Genomic DNA, 15,389 nt, shown 5'->3' on the forward strand with positions numbered 1-15,389 from the left:
TCTATCTCTGCCCTGCCCGTCGGCCTATCGTAGGAAGGAAAAATATATGTCAATGCTTTTGCATTCTTTCGGAAATGTAGCTGGGTAATTATGTCATTGGCATCGGCCACTGTTAATATGTGACATATTGAAATCGCGTTTGAATTTGCGCTTGTTTTTTGCTTTCACTTTGCAATCGCGTGAACTGTGTATAGAAAGCGACAGTACTGATTGGTGAGTGATGATAATTTGCGCACCAATTCCTCTGACATCGTCTTATCAATCGTTAGCTTACTATGCAAACATGACAAGTGAAATCTCCTGCAGCTTAAACATGTGAGAGGTTGATCGCGCAGAGAATCGCTGAGCGTTATGTTAGTGCGTGTGTAAAAGCAGCAGGATATATATTTTAGTTCTGCTGAGCCAAATAAGACAGGTCAGGGTGAAGAAGTGACAAAACGGAAAGGTTATGACAAATCAGACTATAAGGCAAAAAGAAAGTGCAGCTTTATGGTTTCATGGACAAAAGAATTTCTGTGGCTGCAATATGACGAGCTAAATAACCAGGGCTGCACATAAGTGGTCCGCAGGTGCGCATTCGCTGTCAAAATAAAAACCCGCACAAGATAAGAAGTTGCAACGCGTGTTTTGCGTACATAAGATTTTAAGGAAGAGGACAGACATTTGTTTAGAACTCTTAAAGATGTCGAAGAAGCTCCTTTAAGCAATTACTGTGATGTTCCTCCACCTCCAAAGAAATGTCAGAAGGAGTCCGAACCACAAAAGAAGCGCGTATTCTCGGAAAAGTGGTTGCAGGAGGTGAGCTGGCTTCAAACAAATGATGAACGCACAGAGATGTGGTGCAGAATGTGCCGTGAAAATTTAATAAATGACAAATTAATAAAAAGGCATGAACATTTTTTTTGTATCGAAAAAATATCGAACCGTGACACCAAAGTATCGAACCGAACCGAACCGTGAATTTTGTTGTATCGTTGCACCCCTAATATATATATATATATATATATATATATATATATATATATATATATATATATATATATATATATATTAAACTTAACTTTATATGACTTCTGCAACCTCCACACACATCTGATTGCTCTGAATCAGTGTCCCATGTTCTGCAGGAAAGGTACAGGAGTTTTTTTGCATGCCCTTCATTTGGACAGTCATCTTTTTGCGTTCACAAGCGTTTTCAGTGAGCTGCTCATTGACAAGGCAGCTTCATGCAACCTCGTGGAAGTTACGTAAAGTGTTCAATAAAGCCTTTGCCAACATGTTCATGTGTGCAGTAAAAGCAGTTTTACAGGCTTCTAATATCCTTCTACTGAGTGTAGCAGTATATTTATATAAGCTAGTGAATAAGTGCCTAAGCTCTCTATCCTATCTGTTGACACGTCTCGGGGTAGAAGAGAAGCTTTTACAACTCGTGCAGCGCTTGCAGTCATCACTCATAATAAAGATGAAACTGAACTCAGACATAAATAGCAGCCTCAGTCTCTGGTTTCCTGCTTAAACTGTTTATTTGTTCTATTAATAGATAATAATTTCCTTTCTAATTGTAACAAAAGAGTGCGTTGCTATGGTAATGTATCAAACTGGGGGAGAGCCACAGGCTTTTGTGAGTTAGGTGGGGTACAATGAGACAACGGAGACATGAATTTAAAGCTTGTACAGCTCTCTTCCTCTTTAAATGACAGCATTCAGAGCGTTGGCAGGGAGGTGAAGAAATGTTGGCGCCCTCTTTGGCATAAGTAAAAATACTGTCATTTTCTCATAATGGCTCCAAAAAAGCTTGAATCAAAGATGATTTTAGTCTCAGCATCCTGCTAATGCCTCTGGGCACCTATTTTTCTGTAAATTAGCTTTCATTTCATTGGTTGTGGGACATAGAAAGGATGTATAGAATCACCAGTCAAATCACATTCGTCTTAACTGCTTATCTAATTCAGGGTCACTGTAGGCTGGGGCCTATCTCGGCCAATTCCAATTGAAAGAAAAAAAAAGAGGAATGCTGAAGAGGTTAACTGACTTTGCCCCAAAGTAAAGTTTTAAAAAGCCTTTTTTCCTCCTAGAAGTTCTAGGTTTGTTTTTTTTTTTTTTTTTTACCATTTTGCTCTTGAGGAATCATTCTATGGATTTCAACTTGGGAGTCTTTGAGTGTAACTAATTTGTCCATGTATATGAGGCCACCAGATCCATGTTGTATTTAGTATGCAAATAAAGGGATCCTTCTTGTCCTTCTTCTTCTTGTCATCTTTTCCAGACTAGATAATGCTAGAGTAGTTCCTTCCTCCCCTGAAGGGAGGGAGTATGTAATCGGCTCTGTCTGTTTGATAGCAGCCTGCTGTCCACAGTTTTCAAAACATCATTTTCAAACTTTGTCTGACAGTAGATACCAAAAACACCTCAAGCTAATCATATGTAGGTGAAAATGGGGCCAAGGTCAGTCAAGGTTGATCGTCTTCAAACTTCGTAACAATACATTAGGCCTTTAGGGACATGAGAATTTGGGTTGGTTCACCTTGAAAGAAAGATTCCAAGAAACTATATCAAATAATATATCATAAGGACAGAGTTGTAAATTACATTATTTATTTTCTCAGTCTAACACCCTACAACATCACAATTATGCCTTAACAGCCGGACGTCATCATGTTGTAATAGAAACATCATAAAACATCAAAGTTTTAGGGGAGACCCCATGATTCATGTACTGTCTGAAACAAACTGTTTTAGCTTCTTTGAGACAACTGTCCCCTTATTCTTTCATTATGTGAAACTCTGGACATGTTTAATGTGAACATGAAACACTATAATATAACATATGATAGCAGAATAAACCTCCCAACCAGAAGTGTATGGATAAGAACCTAAAATTACTGTCCTATTTGAAATTATCCACTACACGTTGATGATTTACATTTTGTGCATTGTTTTGTATTTACTTCTTTGTGTCTCAGTTCAGTATAGCCCCTGTAATATAATGTAATTCCCAGGTTGCTAGAAGAACAGTGAGAATAGACCTGAGAATAGCAGGATTATTAGTGGGAGGTGCTTAGGTAACAAAGGTCCATGCACCAGGTGTGGTACACTTTTGTCTTGTTCAATGATGGAGTTGATTTAACAGAGCCCTCTAAGCTATGAGCAGTAAATGCACTGTGGGTAAGTTCTACACTTGCTGTAGTAGGTGCTTGTGTGTTATAGGAAAGCCAAGTTAGTCACTATAGCTGATAACTCGTGGGCCAGATGTTTTCTTTAGAGGTATGTCATAAACTTAGTTTAAAGAAAAACAAAGAAAACTGGTGTTAATGAAGTAACTTTTCACTCGTCTCATTTTATTTATACGGATCAGTGTTAAAGCATTTCCTCGGGAATTTTAACCTCCAGCTTCCTCGAGTGTTGGCATTTATGTGTTTGGCAATTACTGAGCATGTTTGTTGCATTAATGTAATTGAATTCATGTATATGCCTGTTATATTAATGCTATGTGTGATTCTGCTAGTTTTTTGTAAATTTCAGTAAAGAGTCAAGAGTTTGCACTTTTCTTTGTTGTTGTTTTCTTAATATCCATTTTAGATATTGTGTTGGGTAGCAGCTGCTGGGTTCACTGGGAGTAGTCAGGTTTGTGGTGGCATCTGGTGTGTGTGTAGTTTTGGAGTGTGGTCACTGAGTCAGGGCAAGTAGTAGTTTAACAGTTCTCCGCACTGTGCTACAACCTCTGTCCTAAAGCCGTAGTTGGACCAGTGGATGTGGCCACCTCTCTGCAGCGCCACACCTCCCTAGTGTCCTTTTGTATTTTGTTCATCTCTGTCCTATTTGTTACTTCCTGTTTATTTTGACACTCTGTCGTCTTTTGAGCTTTTCCTTCAGTTTTACTTCCACCTGTCTCATCATCTTGATTGATTTCTTGATTTCTGCTTCAGTCTCCCTTCAGTCCTAGAGTGTCTGCGTTTGTTACTTTGTGTGCTTAAAATCTTTTGAAATTTACTTTGCTTTGTCTGTGAGTCTTGCATTTGGGTCCTTTTTGCCACAGCAGGGGACAGATTCATTTCTGTTTAGTGTTTAGTTTTTAAATGGAATAACTGACTATTACATACCTCAGATTTTACTCCAAAAAAAAAAAAAGAATAATGATAATGAATTTATGTTTGATTAATGAAATATTAACTATTTATCTCAAATGTCAAATGAGATTTATAACCTCTGTCTAATAAATCGAAGAGGTAAGCGAGAGTCGGCCTGTGGGTGAGCGTAACTTACCGCTCCCCCTGTCTCCCTCCACTCTTGGGATTGACCAAAACCAGGAGTGGGTGAGTGCCTGGAAGCGGGGTTATCTGGATAGAGGAAGGACAGATTCAGGTAGCTGCTAACCAGCTTTATTTACACCATGCAGAAATGACAGGTGCAGAGTGAGCAGCCAGCATACCTGGAGTGCTTGTCCATCTCCAGGGGAGAATTTAAAAGTCTGATTGGTGTCATCAGGGCTGGTGCTGGGAGGTGATTCCCCCTCCCCTCGCTTCACCCCAGAATGACGGTCCTGAGAATGAAGGTGAAGTGATTGACTGTGTACAGGTCACATTCATTAAATTAAATTAAATTTTAGTTGTAAAATGACAAATGTACCTAACCTAGTCTGTATGACCTGTCTCTAAAAAAAAACTAAAAACAAAATACAAATTAAATGTCCAAGTCCATGAAAAAGCAGCTGGATAGCGCAGTGGCAACATTAGTGTCTTTGGAATAATAGCACAGGATTCTGATTTCAATCACGGCATGCCATTCACCGAACAGTCATCAGATACCATTCTGGAATAATAAACTGTCCACAGGAGACAGATGCTCCTTATGTCGAGATGCAACAACTCCTCAGAATGTACAGAGGTCTCCAGCTGAGGCTCTATGAGGCTCTATGAGCAACAGACAGTAGGAGGGCGAAGATTATTGAGTGTCAGTCACAACTCAGCAGCAAAAAATAAGCACCTATGAATACAGCAGGACAATAGCCTCCAAAGATGAGCTGCTCCAAGAGTGCCTCAGACAGCTAAAGACAGACAGTGATAAGGAAAAGGAAGGAAGAACTATGATGGAAAGACCAAGCCTCTGCATGGGATGTACCATCAACAGACAGAGGAAAAAGCTGACATCAAGAAATTCTACCAGTGGCACGAAAATAACCAAAGTAAAGGAAAGAACAGAGGCTCTGATCATGGCAGAATATATTCAGAGCCTCTGTTCTTTCCTGCTTTTATAAGAACTGGCCCTCAGCACCAGATCCACAGACGCAGGAGTCTATCATACAGTCAGGGCACAAACTGCAGATGCTCTCGAGGACCTAAGATTCAAGCTGGGGTAGTGTACACTGAAAGGTGCGACCAAGTGGCTGAGATAGTGTGCGGGAATATCTGTGCCACATGGGGACTAGAAGTCCCCAACTCCGGATAGGAGACACCACCAGAGGTAGTTGGGAACATCAGGGCTAAGGTGCTGTAGGACTTTGAGCTCCAGACAGACAAGCAGTTGCTGGACAAACAAGTGGTGGCTGACAGGAGCAGATGTTTACAGATGTGATAGATGTGGTGATCATTAGAAGCTTTAACCCTGAAACTGGAAGAGTGGCTTCAGCAGATTCCAGAAAGTGCTCTAGCACTCAAGCGTGATATATATCAGTTTGTCACTTATGGATTTGTGTGAGAAATTAAAAAGTGAGGAGCATAAAAATACTCCAATAATTGTTTTCACCACTAAAACAATCACTGCTTTTAATAATATTTGCTGAGTGTGAAAAAGACGAACGTGTTTGGAGGTTGTAATTCGGCCATGCAGTGACAAAAGGAAGTTTTATAAATAACGATTTGTCACAAACACAGTTGCTTCACGAGTTTTGCCATCCATTTTCTGATGCTCATCCAGTCAACCATCAAACTGCTCAGAGGTAGGTAGAGGCAGAGGCGTTTAACACTGACTTCCTTTGATTAACCTTCCAGAACCTCCACAGGGAGGTTTTTAGGAAACATTCAGTCATTTCAGACAGAACATAAAATAGTTGCATATCCATACATAGCAAATGTATAATGAGTTAAAGCATTAACTCATTATTCCTGTCACACTTGCCTCCTGTCTGGTGTCAGGATACCAGTGGATGGTATCTCTAATTTTTAAGGTAGTTTCACTTTAAGAGCGAGAGACACAATATCAACAGGAAAATAAATACCTAAAAGTTATGAATTGATAAACTGATACCTGACCAAATGAAGTAAATGAATGCATCACAGAACAGAGTTTTCCTTAAATGTACTATGTAGCTGCATGTCAAATGGACTGATTCTTATATAGCGCTTTTCTACTCTCCCGGAGCACTCAAAGTGCTGTATACAACACCCAATCACACCCATTCTCACAAGTGCTGACTCTAAACTGAGCTTTTCTAACGACATTCACACTCCGATGGATGCATCGGAGAGAAACTTGGGGTTAGTATCTTGCCCAAGGATACTTGGCATACAGACTGGAGGTGGCAAGGATCGAACCACAAACCTTCCGATCAGTAAGTGACCTGCTCTACCTCCTGACCAACAGCCACCTGCAAATGCTTGATCAAATGCTTGATCTCACCCTTATGGAGTAGGTCTGTTTTTACCTACAGAACTGCAGCAACTTCTCCAAACTCTGACCACATATTTTTTGTTAAATTGATTTTTGAAGAGTCCAATAAATGTTAAACTGGTGAATTAAAACTATTTGAGTTTTTGCTGTATGCACGCTCTCGTACAGAGGAATGCATTCTTACCAAGACAACAGGGCAGATGTACGAGGGCAACAGAGTGTGGTCCCTCAAGGCTCCTCCATCACACTCTGGCTTCACATTAGATGCACACTTATTATGGAGCTACAACAGAGAGGAAATCCAGAAACATAAGAACTGTGGGCGTCATCCATCTGTGAGACTGAGTCTGTTAAACACTACCAGTACAAAAAGCTATTCTTCTGAGGGCATTCTCACTAATGGGCTGTATTGATTGTTTGACAGGTCATATAGGACCAATCAATAAGCTATCACTTTGTATTTCTGAGCAAGATGTCTTTAATACTGATACAAGAGATTTGTGAGAACTTTGGTTGTGGGTTTTTGATAGTCAGGAAAATTCAAAGTCAGCATTGACACCTAGAGGATCTGAAGTGCAATGACAAGTAAAATATATATGAAGGTCTGTGTATTCATGTATCACATTATGGACACATTACAGTTTCAGTTATGTTGTGGTTTGTCTGATAGTAGTTGCCAGAAGGATTAGGTATATACTAAGAGAAGTAATGTACATGGGGTTACTCAGTACAAGCTGTACTTCAGATACTTTAATTAGTTTCACTGCTAAAATAATTACTGCTTTTAATAACACTATACTAATATTTAGCTTTATGTTATTATGGATAAAACTGCCATCAGTATATAGATACCTGTATACATATGCATCTCCAGTTACACTATTAGAGTGACTAATCAATCAATAATTATCATCTGGTAATAAAATAGCCTTAAATACCACCTTTCTCTTGCTAGCTTTTTGCAAGTCAGACAATAAATTTGCACAAACACATAAAAAATGATTAAAAAACTGTTTTATAAAGGAACAGGGAATAGAGAACAACAGTAACACAAACACTTAAAACTATCTAACCTGGCTTAAAATATCTATTTAGGCTGTGCAAACGTTTCTTTAATTGAATTATGTTCTTCAGATTTTTTTTCTATTTAAGGAACTGTCATCCGTGTTCTTAAGGCTTTAGAGCTTACTTTGCTTTCACTTTAGCTAAGCAGCCTTTCCCTCATCTTCATCTTTGTCTATATCTACTGCTGTCTTCCTCTGTATGGCAGTGTTGACACTGCTGTGTACTTCTAGAGATTAATGTTTCCTGTTAATAGTTCATCTGAGTTTATATAAGGCAGCGACTCACAGTGATCTGACACCAGACGCAGTGCAGGCCAGTGAGGCCCTGGTAACATTTGATGCTTCTGTGACAGCGGTCGCACTTGGTAGGAGAGTTACCCTCCATCCATACATGCTGCATAGCCTAGAGAAACAACAGGAGAACGGGACATTTTTTATTCAAGTATTTAATGCTTTTCAATTTTGTATTCAATGGTACATGCTCATGTTAGTTCAAATTCATTCATATTTTATTTCACAAATATTGCTGAACACCTTTTAAAAATATTGCAGAACTGGTTTCAATGTAAAAATCTACTAAATGTAAAGCAGCTATGAAATGCTGGTACTCCCCAGCACTGCTTACAGTTGCCACTAATAGTCACGTTTGCTATTCAGTATCTATCTGTAGATTTTTTTTCAAAGCACTTCAGTCAATTATATTTCCCATTCATGTGCTTATTGCTGTCCTATTAGTCATCTCTGCTGTAGAGATGTGAGGAAATGAGTCGCATAAAATTATACAGTCACTGAAGTCCTATAAGGTGAATACGATATTTTGAGTAAGATATTTTTTTTAATCTTGTAAAAGCTATTATCAATTTTTGCAAATTTCATTTTATTTATTTCATTTCATTATTTCTATTCACAGAGCACTGACAACATATCAAATGTTTAAACCCAGAAAATGTACAATTTAAAGAAAAAGTTAATTCATTTAATTAAAAATAAAAATTCATGCCATTAAAAACACAATTTGAACAACAACGTTGGCAACAATGTTTCTCAAGAGAACTCTCATTGGGTCGAAGAAAATTAGAATCAGAATACTTTAATAATCTCTAAGGAAATTGCGTAAATGAGAAAAAGCTGGATTAGTAGGTTGCACTAAAAAGAAACAACTGGAGGAACAGTATGCAGTGAATTAGGTTAACTGGCAACAGGTCAGTAACACTAACATGTAGAAAAAGAACATCTTAGAGAGGTTTCCAAACAATTTCAGAGATGTCAGATCTGAAAAGTCCTTTCCAGTTCAAAGGTTTTGAAATGGAGAAAACAAAATACGCGCTCACAGTGGAAATAAAAAACAGATTACCAAAACAGCTAATCGGTAATCCAATATATTAAGTTAATAATTAGAGAGAGACTTTGCTCGAGGCTACAATGAAGCTCTAATAAGTCCAAAAGGAAGGAAATGTGCTCTACAAAGCATAATCAACATGTGACCCGAGTCAGTGTAATCATTCTCAACTGCTTCAGCGTGTCAGAGCTAAAACACAGAGAACCTTGCATGACCTCAAAGGCGATCCCATGATCCTCGTTGCTCTTTTAAAAGAGACCACGAGCCAGCAGGAGTCTGCTCAACAGGCTGCTCGGTATTCCCGTCTCATTACCCAGCAGCAACACTGTGTGCAGAATGAACCCTTTGATTGTACTTACGTTGGTGTGTCTGCGTGACTTGGCGTAGGTGCTGATGCAGGCAGCGATGTCTTTGGACACACAGCGTTCATGTACTGTGTATTTGCATACTAAAAAAAACAAGGGTAAAATTACTTTATATCATAAACAAGCTGCAGAATTGTTAAACAATCTTTCTTAAACCTATTTGTCTTGTCCAGTAACTCTAACTGAAAACATGACTGGCAGGGAATTTAATAAGAAGGTAACTACACTGAAGATCATTTCAATCTATAAGTGCTTGCAATCAACAGTGACAATAACATCAGCCCTTCAGAAGCGGTTCCTACATGGGAGAATTCAATAATGAAATTACACATAATGACATCATTAATGTGTTTTTAATGCTGGCTGTGAGGACTTTTAAATGAAAACAACACTGACTCAGACACACTCAGGCACGATAAACGGCCTAAATTTCAGTCTGCTGTAGGGAACAGAAGACAGAGCAGACAAAGACATAGTGACAATGACGCTGAGAGGAGGAAGTCAGAGCAGGAGAATAATGGACACCAGGAGACGCAAAAGCAGAAAGACCAACAAGGAGACGTTGGAAGGTGCAGAGACTCACAGGAGCAGCAGAGGCCCTGTTTGCGCACTCCGAGCAGCATGGTATGGCAGTAGTTACAGTAGGCTGGTTTGTTGAAGTGCTTGAGACGCCAAACATGCTGCCCATCTTCCTGCACATTCTAGGACAACAAAACAAGAGTGAAAATTAATATAGGACAGGATTCATTCTCCTAACGGGACCATCCCAACTAAACTCGAGCAACACTTAATTTCAGTGATATACAGCATGTTTTCTCTGCTGAATAACTGATTTAGCATCTATACATACTCCTGTAAGAAAAATGTTGTTGTTCTTTATGGAAAATGCATCATTTTGGAATAACTTTTATGGTGGTTACATTTATCTGATCTTAACAAAGGCAGCGATTAGCAGTCAGGCTTGTAGCACTGAAGTCTCCATTTCCACCTGTAGAGAATCACTGTGGTGATCTCTTTGGACTCCTTTTATCTTTGCTTTGATTCATCTTTGATTGTGTGTCCTCATTAGGATCGGTATTTTTGTTTATGTGTGGAACTGTAGCTATGGTAACTATGCAACTCAGGTGCACACAATAAAGAGAAAAGTCTAAAACAGGGGTTGGCAACCCTGGGAAGGGTTAACTGATGACTGGCCAGAGGGCATTTGCCCGGTGGGACTATGGTGATTTTTTGTTTTTATGGGCCCATGATTTTATTTTACGGTATAAACAATGAAAGATGGTGGATTGGCCAGATGCTGGCAGATGTGTAAAAATAGCTTGGTTGTTTGGTAGTGGCTATGGCGGAGCTTCCACAGAGGCCAGCAGGTGGCTGAGGGAAAGTGGAGGCAGGAGGAGGAGAGACCTGAGGCAACAGGTGAACTGAACTTCAGGTAAGAAGTTATGACCTGCAGTCTATCTGGGTCAGATATAAACTAAGTTTAGGTGGAGTTTATTTTCGTTGTGCTGACTTTTTACAGTCAGTTACAATAACTTGTACTTGTACTTGTAATAACTTGAGGTGGGTGCTATGATGTTACTGATAGTGAACTTCATTTTATTCATGAGGTTAGTTAGTAGAGTTGCCAACCGTCCCGTAAAAAACGCAATCGTCCCGCATTCAGAGAAAATATTACGAATTTCGTATTGAGCTGAAAAGAAACACAGTTTATCCCGGACTTTAGCTAGAATGAAAGAAAAGAAGCTGGAGTTATTCTGTCGTCATGCTGCACAGCTGCCTCTTCTTCTCTCATTCTCTCCCCCGCTCTCTCCTGTTGCTACTTTAATCATGAAACTGATCAATGATCAGCTGATCGGCTTTTCTCTCTTATTTGTTTATCGCCCACTTTGCGCCAGAAAGAGGAAACCAGCGGAGGTTGTGCTAAACAACAGCAGCACGTTTAAGCTTGATCAGCTGTTGTTAGAATTTATTTAATATTCATTTCTAGTATCAGCTGATGTTTGCTGGAAAAGCTGTAAAAGCTGCTGGTCATGATATCGGTTTGGATATGTGGTGAGAGGGAAACATGAAGATGAAACCAGGAGATGTCCTTACTGAATCATCAGAGCTGAGCAGGTGATGGAGAAACAGGTTTACCTTTTAGGTGACATGAATGAGTTGAAGTTATGAACTGTTTCTGAGAGACAAATAACACCAGAATTCTTTTCTAAGTAGGTGGCAGCTGGTAACTGTGCAGGGGCAGGTCTAGCAAAGTTTTGCCAGGGGGCAGGTGGGGCATTAACAGGGAAAGGGGGGCACAAAGAAATACTTTCTTATTCTCATTTAAAATGTCTTGCTTTAATAAATAATTATCTGACTCTTACAACCGAAGTTTTCATTTGATGTAAAATGTATAGAAATCATACATATACCAACAAGACTGTACATCACTGTCACAACAGCATTTGTTTTCATTCAAAGGCTTTATGGCTTTAATACCTGGTGGGCCGGTCTCTAGTCAAAATGCCCGGGACGATTTTTTGTCCCAGTCCAGCCCTGGGCACGACATGCAGTGAATTAATCTGAGAAGGTGCATTAAAAAACAAATGGCCGGGCCAGGGGTGCACATCGCAAATTAGCTCGCGTAGACAGATTAGTTGTGCCGCTTCTTAATGACGGTATCTTAACTAACAACCCCAACTACCAGATTCAACTTGTCATTGGCTAAAAATAACTTTGCCTACCGGTGAGAGGGACGTCGCTAGCTGGCAGTTTTTTCAAACGATGTTGAAATTTCCACATTCCGAGACTTCAAATGCTTCAGCGCAGCATCAGCATTCGTAGACTCGAGACTGATTAAACCAGAAAGCTTTAATGAGCAGCTGGATTTGTCTCGCATTAACTGGCTGAGTTAATGCCAGTTAATGCGACATTGAAATGCAGCTGATTGAAATAAAAACCTCGACTCTGTGGGGGTCAAAGTTTGCAGAAATACAAACGCAGCTGGAATCCACAGCTGTGCATTTTCACCTGCTGGACATCACTAGCTGACAAGTTTAACTGTCTTCAGAACATTGCAGAGGCCTTATTGACAGGATTTGGCTCTACATATCTGTGTGAGCAGATTTTCTCTCACATGAGCCCTCAGGTAGCTGTCTGAATGCTGGACACTCGGAGACCTGTGTCTCTGAGTGGGAGACCAGAGATCACATTAACATGTGTATCCCTGTATTAACAAACATGCCATATTGGCCCAGTTTATTCTTATCATTGTTGTGAGGAGACCATAAATAGCATTTGTATTTTCAGTTGTACAGTCCATTTGCTGTTATGGATAAAAAGTGTCTTTGTTTTGTTTCAAAATAGCTGATAACTATTCGCTGATAGCTGCCAACATCTGCGAACAAATATAATTCTATTAAGTTGTTCTATATAGTGTGTAACTGTTAATATAGAGCGTTATTAAATTTATTGCTAATGCAATCATATGGCACACTGACTTCTGACGAAATTTTAGATGGCACTCATCATCAGAAAGGTTGCCTACCCCTGGTCTAAAATCTAAAACCTTAACAGTTTGTGTAGGTGAGTAAGAACCCTACAGTTCAATACAAAAACACCAGAATAGTATAGAAATGCTTTCAAACACTGTAAGAACAAAGTAAACATACACTTTTCCAAGCACATACCGTATCCATGCCCAGCAGGACAAGTAAAGGGATGGTTGTGAGGCCTCCTCTGATCCACTCCTCTAAGGTGACCGTCCCATCTCGGTCGTAGTCGATCTCTTCCATCATCTCTTTCAGTATCTAAAGATACACAGGTACACTTCAGCCCATAAGTATTTGACTATGATACATATGTCTGTAATTTTGTACACCACAGTGGATTTTAAATCAGGCAAATATGACGCAGCTGAAATGCAGAGTTAGTGTAATAATTCCCTCTAAATGTCAGAAAACCTCAGAATAAAGTGGGATAAAGTGGTTTTGGGTGGCACTTTATGGGTGTCAGCTTAGGTTTTGGGAGACATCAAGGATGCATAGACATTCGCATAGAGGCCTCTATAGATGTTTCTCTTTCTGTTCACCATCAGACTTTATTGCAACTGGGAGTGTGTTTGCTCACCGGTCGTAGTTCTGTTGAATCCCACTCCAGATACTCTGCCACATGCACCATCTGATTAATGATGCGATCCAGCTCCTATGTAAAGACAAAGCATAACTTACAGGACAGAGAAACGATCATTTTAGCTTTTAGAATAGCTTCTCATTTCAAGCACGGAGCAAATACCAGTCTTTTCCTGAACATGTTTTTTAGCCAATGTTATCGGAATTGTTCAAAACATGAAATGCAAAGTCAAACAAAGTCTGATTGTTTTATGTATTTCCCTCTTTGTATAACCTGTATCTGTCTGTTTATGTGATCTCTGTGACACGTGGCTAATATTAAACTTAAGAGATCCATTACAGATGATCTTATGTAAACACAAGGCTGTCACTGAATGTCGAGGTTACTATTCTTGGAGCTGCTGTGTACAAAGTGAAAAGAGAAGGAACAAAACACAGAGACGGAAAGACAGGGAGAGGCTGAGAGAGACGGAGAGGAAGCACGAGGGAGATACAAAAGCAAATGGAGTCCACTTACCGAGCTGTCCAGGACCCCATTGCCGTCTGTGTCGTACAGCCGGAACATGACTAGAGGGAAAGGAGAGAACAGAGATCCCATGATGACTCAGATAATTAGTAGCTCTCGGAAGCTGTAACATTCATTCTTGGAATCTATCCAGATGGCCACTGGGTTAAAGAAGTGCTTCTTCTGTACCGCAGCAAAGGAACTAAATAGAAGATTAGCCTTGTTAGTCAGTGCCAATATAGCCACAGACAGTAAAGAAGTCAATTGGGCACAGCGGGGCTTAAGCATGTCACTGACCTGCCCTTTGAGGGAGCTGTTAGTGGTGTATCTAAGCCACTTGTGACACAGCCAGATGGAGGGAATAGCCTTATTACTTACTTTCTCTCAACCTGAGCTAGCAGGCTAGCTTTAGAGGCCAGATCACACACACTGCACATGTCAGCTGCTCCCACCTCTATCATACTCCCCACACACCCACACACACAAACACACTTCCATCACTGTCACTTACACTCCAACTTGTCTTCAGGCGTCCCCCTCTCCAGCAGGGAAAGGTAGCAGACAATGTCCTTGAGAAAGACCACCTGGGGTGACGGCAGTGGGGAGGCTCTCTGAGGTGATGGGCTCCTCCGCAGTGACAAATGCTTCTCAGAGTGGGTCTTCTCTGTTGATGTACAACATAAACTTTCAAAGCTACTCATAGCACCCATCACTCTTTCTACTCCGCTGAGTTTCCTCATTAAGCATACACAGTAAAAGCACTAGTAAATTATACATTTAAGCATTCGTATGACACTTTGGAGAACCCCAATCACTGTGCATGTCCCTGAGACAGTGGAGAACCGGCGGACAAAACACCTTGCTGTACAGCTGCAACAGAAGCCATGTGAGGGGATGTAATTAGATTACCATACCATACCAGGCCAAACCTGGTGGAGGTCAGCGTGTTCGTGGCTGACAGCGAGACCCGACGCAGCGGCCGCAATTCTGTAGGTTCGCACCGCGCCGACGAAGATGAGGGAAAATCTTTCTCGGCTGGGACATCTGATCCGAGCCAACAACGGGCACCAGCCAGGCATCGATGGGCTCCAGAGAGCACGGAGAAAAGGCATGACAAGGTACAGATCCACGTTCGTTCCAAGAAGCCGGGGAGGAGCGCACCAAGTACGCCTTAAGTTTCACGAGTAGACCGCTACGTTTGCCCCGGCATCTGAAACGCTTTCGCCGTGAGGCTGGGGCCAGGGTCCGACAAAGGTTAGCTGGTATCCCAGACAGGAATGGAGGTAACGCCTTATGTCCATTATAAGTTGCATTGGTAAGATCACTGGCAACTAGTCGGAGGTCCAACAGTTTTTGGCGATTGTACATTAAAAGAGAGTTGACTCTAGCAATAAAAAACAA

The 15,389-nt window shown here is 40.5% G+C and overlaps 1 protein-coding gene across 3 annotated transcripts in view; it reads right to left on the bottom strand.

Moving 5' to 3' along the window:
- Nucleotides 1–15,389, bottom strand: part of dgkg (diacylglycerol kinase, gamma) — a 145,782-nt gene that overhangs the window by 76,513 nt on the left and 53,880 nt on the right. For all 3 annotated transcript variants that reach the window (XM_006805785.2, XM_006805784.2, XM_087829590.1), the window contains 10 exons: nucleotides 14,500–14,652; nucleotides 14,001–14,050; nucleotides 13,482–13,556; nucleotides 13,043–13,162; nucleotides 9,958–10,075; nucleotides 9,369–9,457; nucleotides 7,957–8,073; nucleotides 6,791–6,889; nucleotides 4,430–4,540; nucleotides 4,264–4,337 (listed from right to left, as the gene is read on the bottom strand). In XM_006805785.2, coding sequence (XP_006805848.1) covers nucleotides 4,264–4,337; nucleotides 4,430–4,540; nucleotides 6,791–6,889; nucleotides 7,957–8,073; nucleotides 9,369–9,457; nucleotides 9,958–10,075; nucleotides 13,043–13,162; nucleotides 13,482–13,556; nucleotides 14,001–14,050; nucleotides 14,500–14,652 — 1,006 coding nt within the window. The remainder of the gene's footprint in view (nucleotides 1–4,263; nucleotides 4,338–4,429; nucleotides 4,541–6,790; nucleotides 6,890–7,956; nucleotides 8,074–9,368; nucleotides 9,458–9,957; nucleotides 10,076–13,042; nucleotides 13,163–13,481; nucleotides 13,557–14,000; nucleotides 14,051–14,499; nucleotides 14,653–15,389) is intronic.

Source organism: Neolamprologus brichardi, chromosome 16 (genome assembly GCF_056152115.1).
Source record: "Neolamprologus brichardi isolate AB-2024 chromosome 16, ASM5615211v1, whole genome shotgun sequence".
NCBI lineage: Eukaryota > Metazoa > Chordata > Actinopteri > Cichliformes > Cichlidae > Neolamprologus > Neolamprologus brichardi.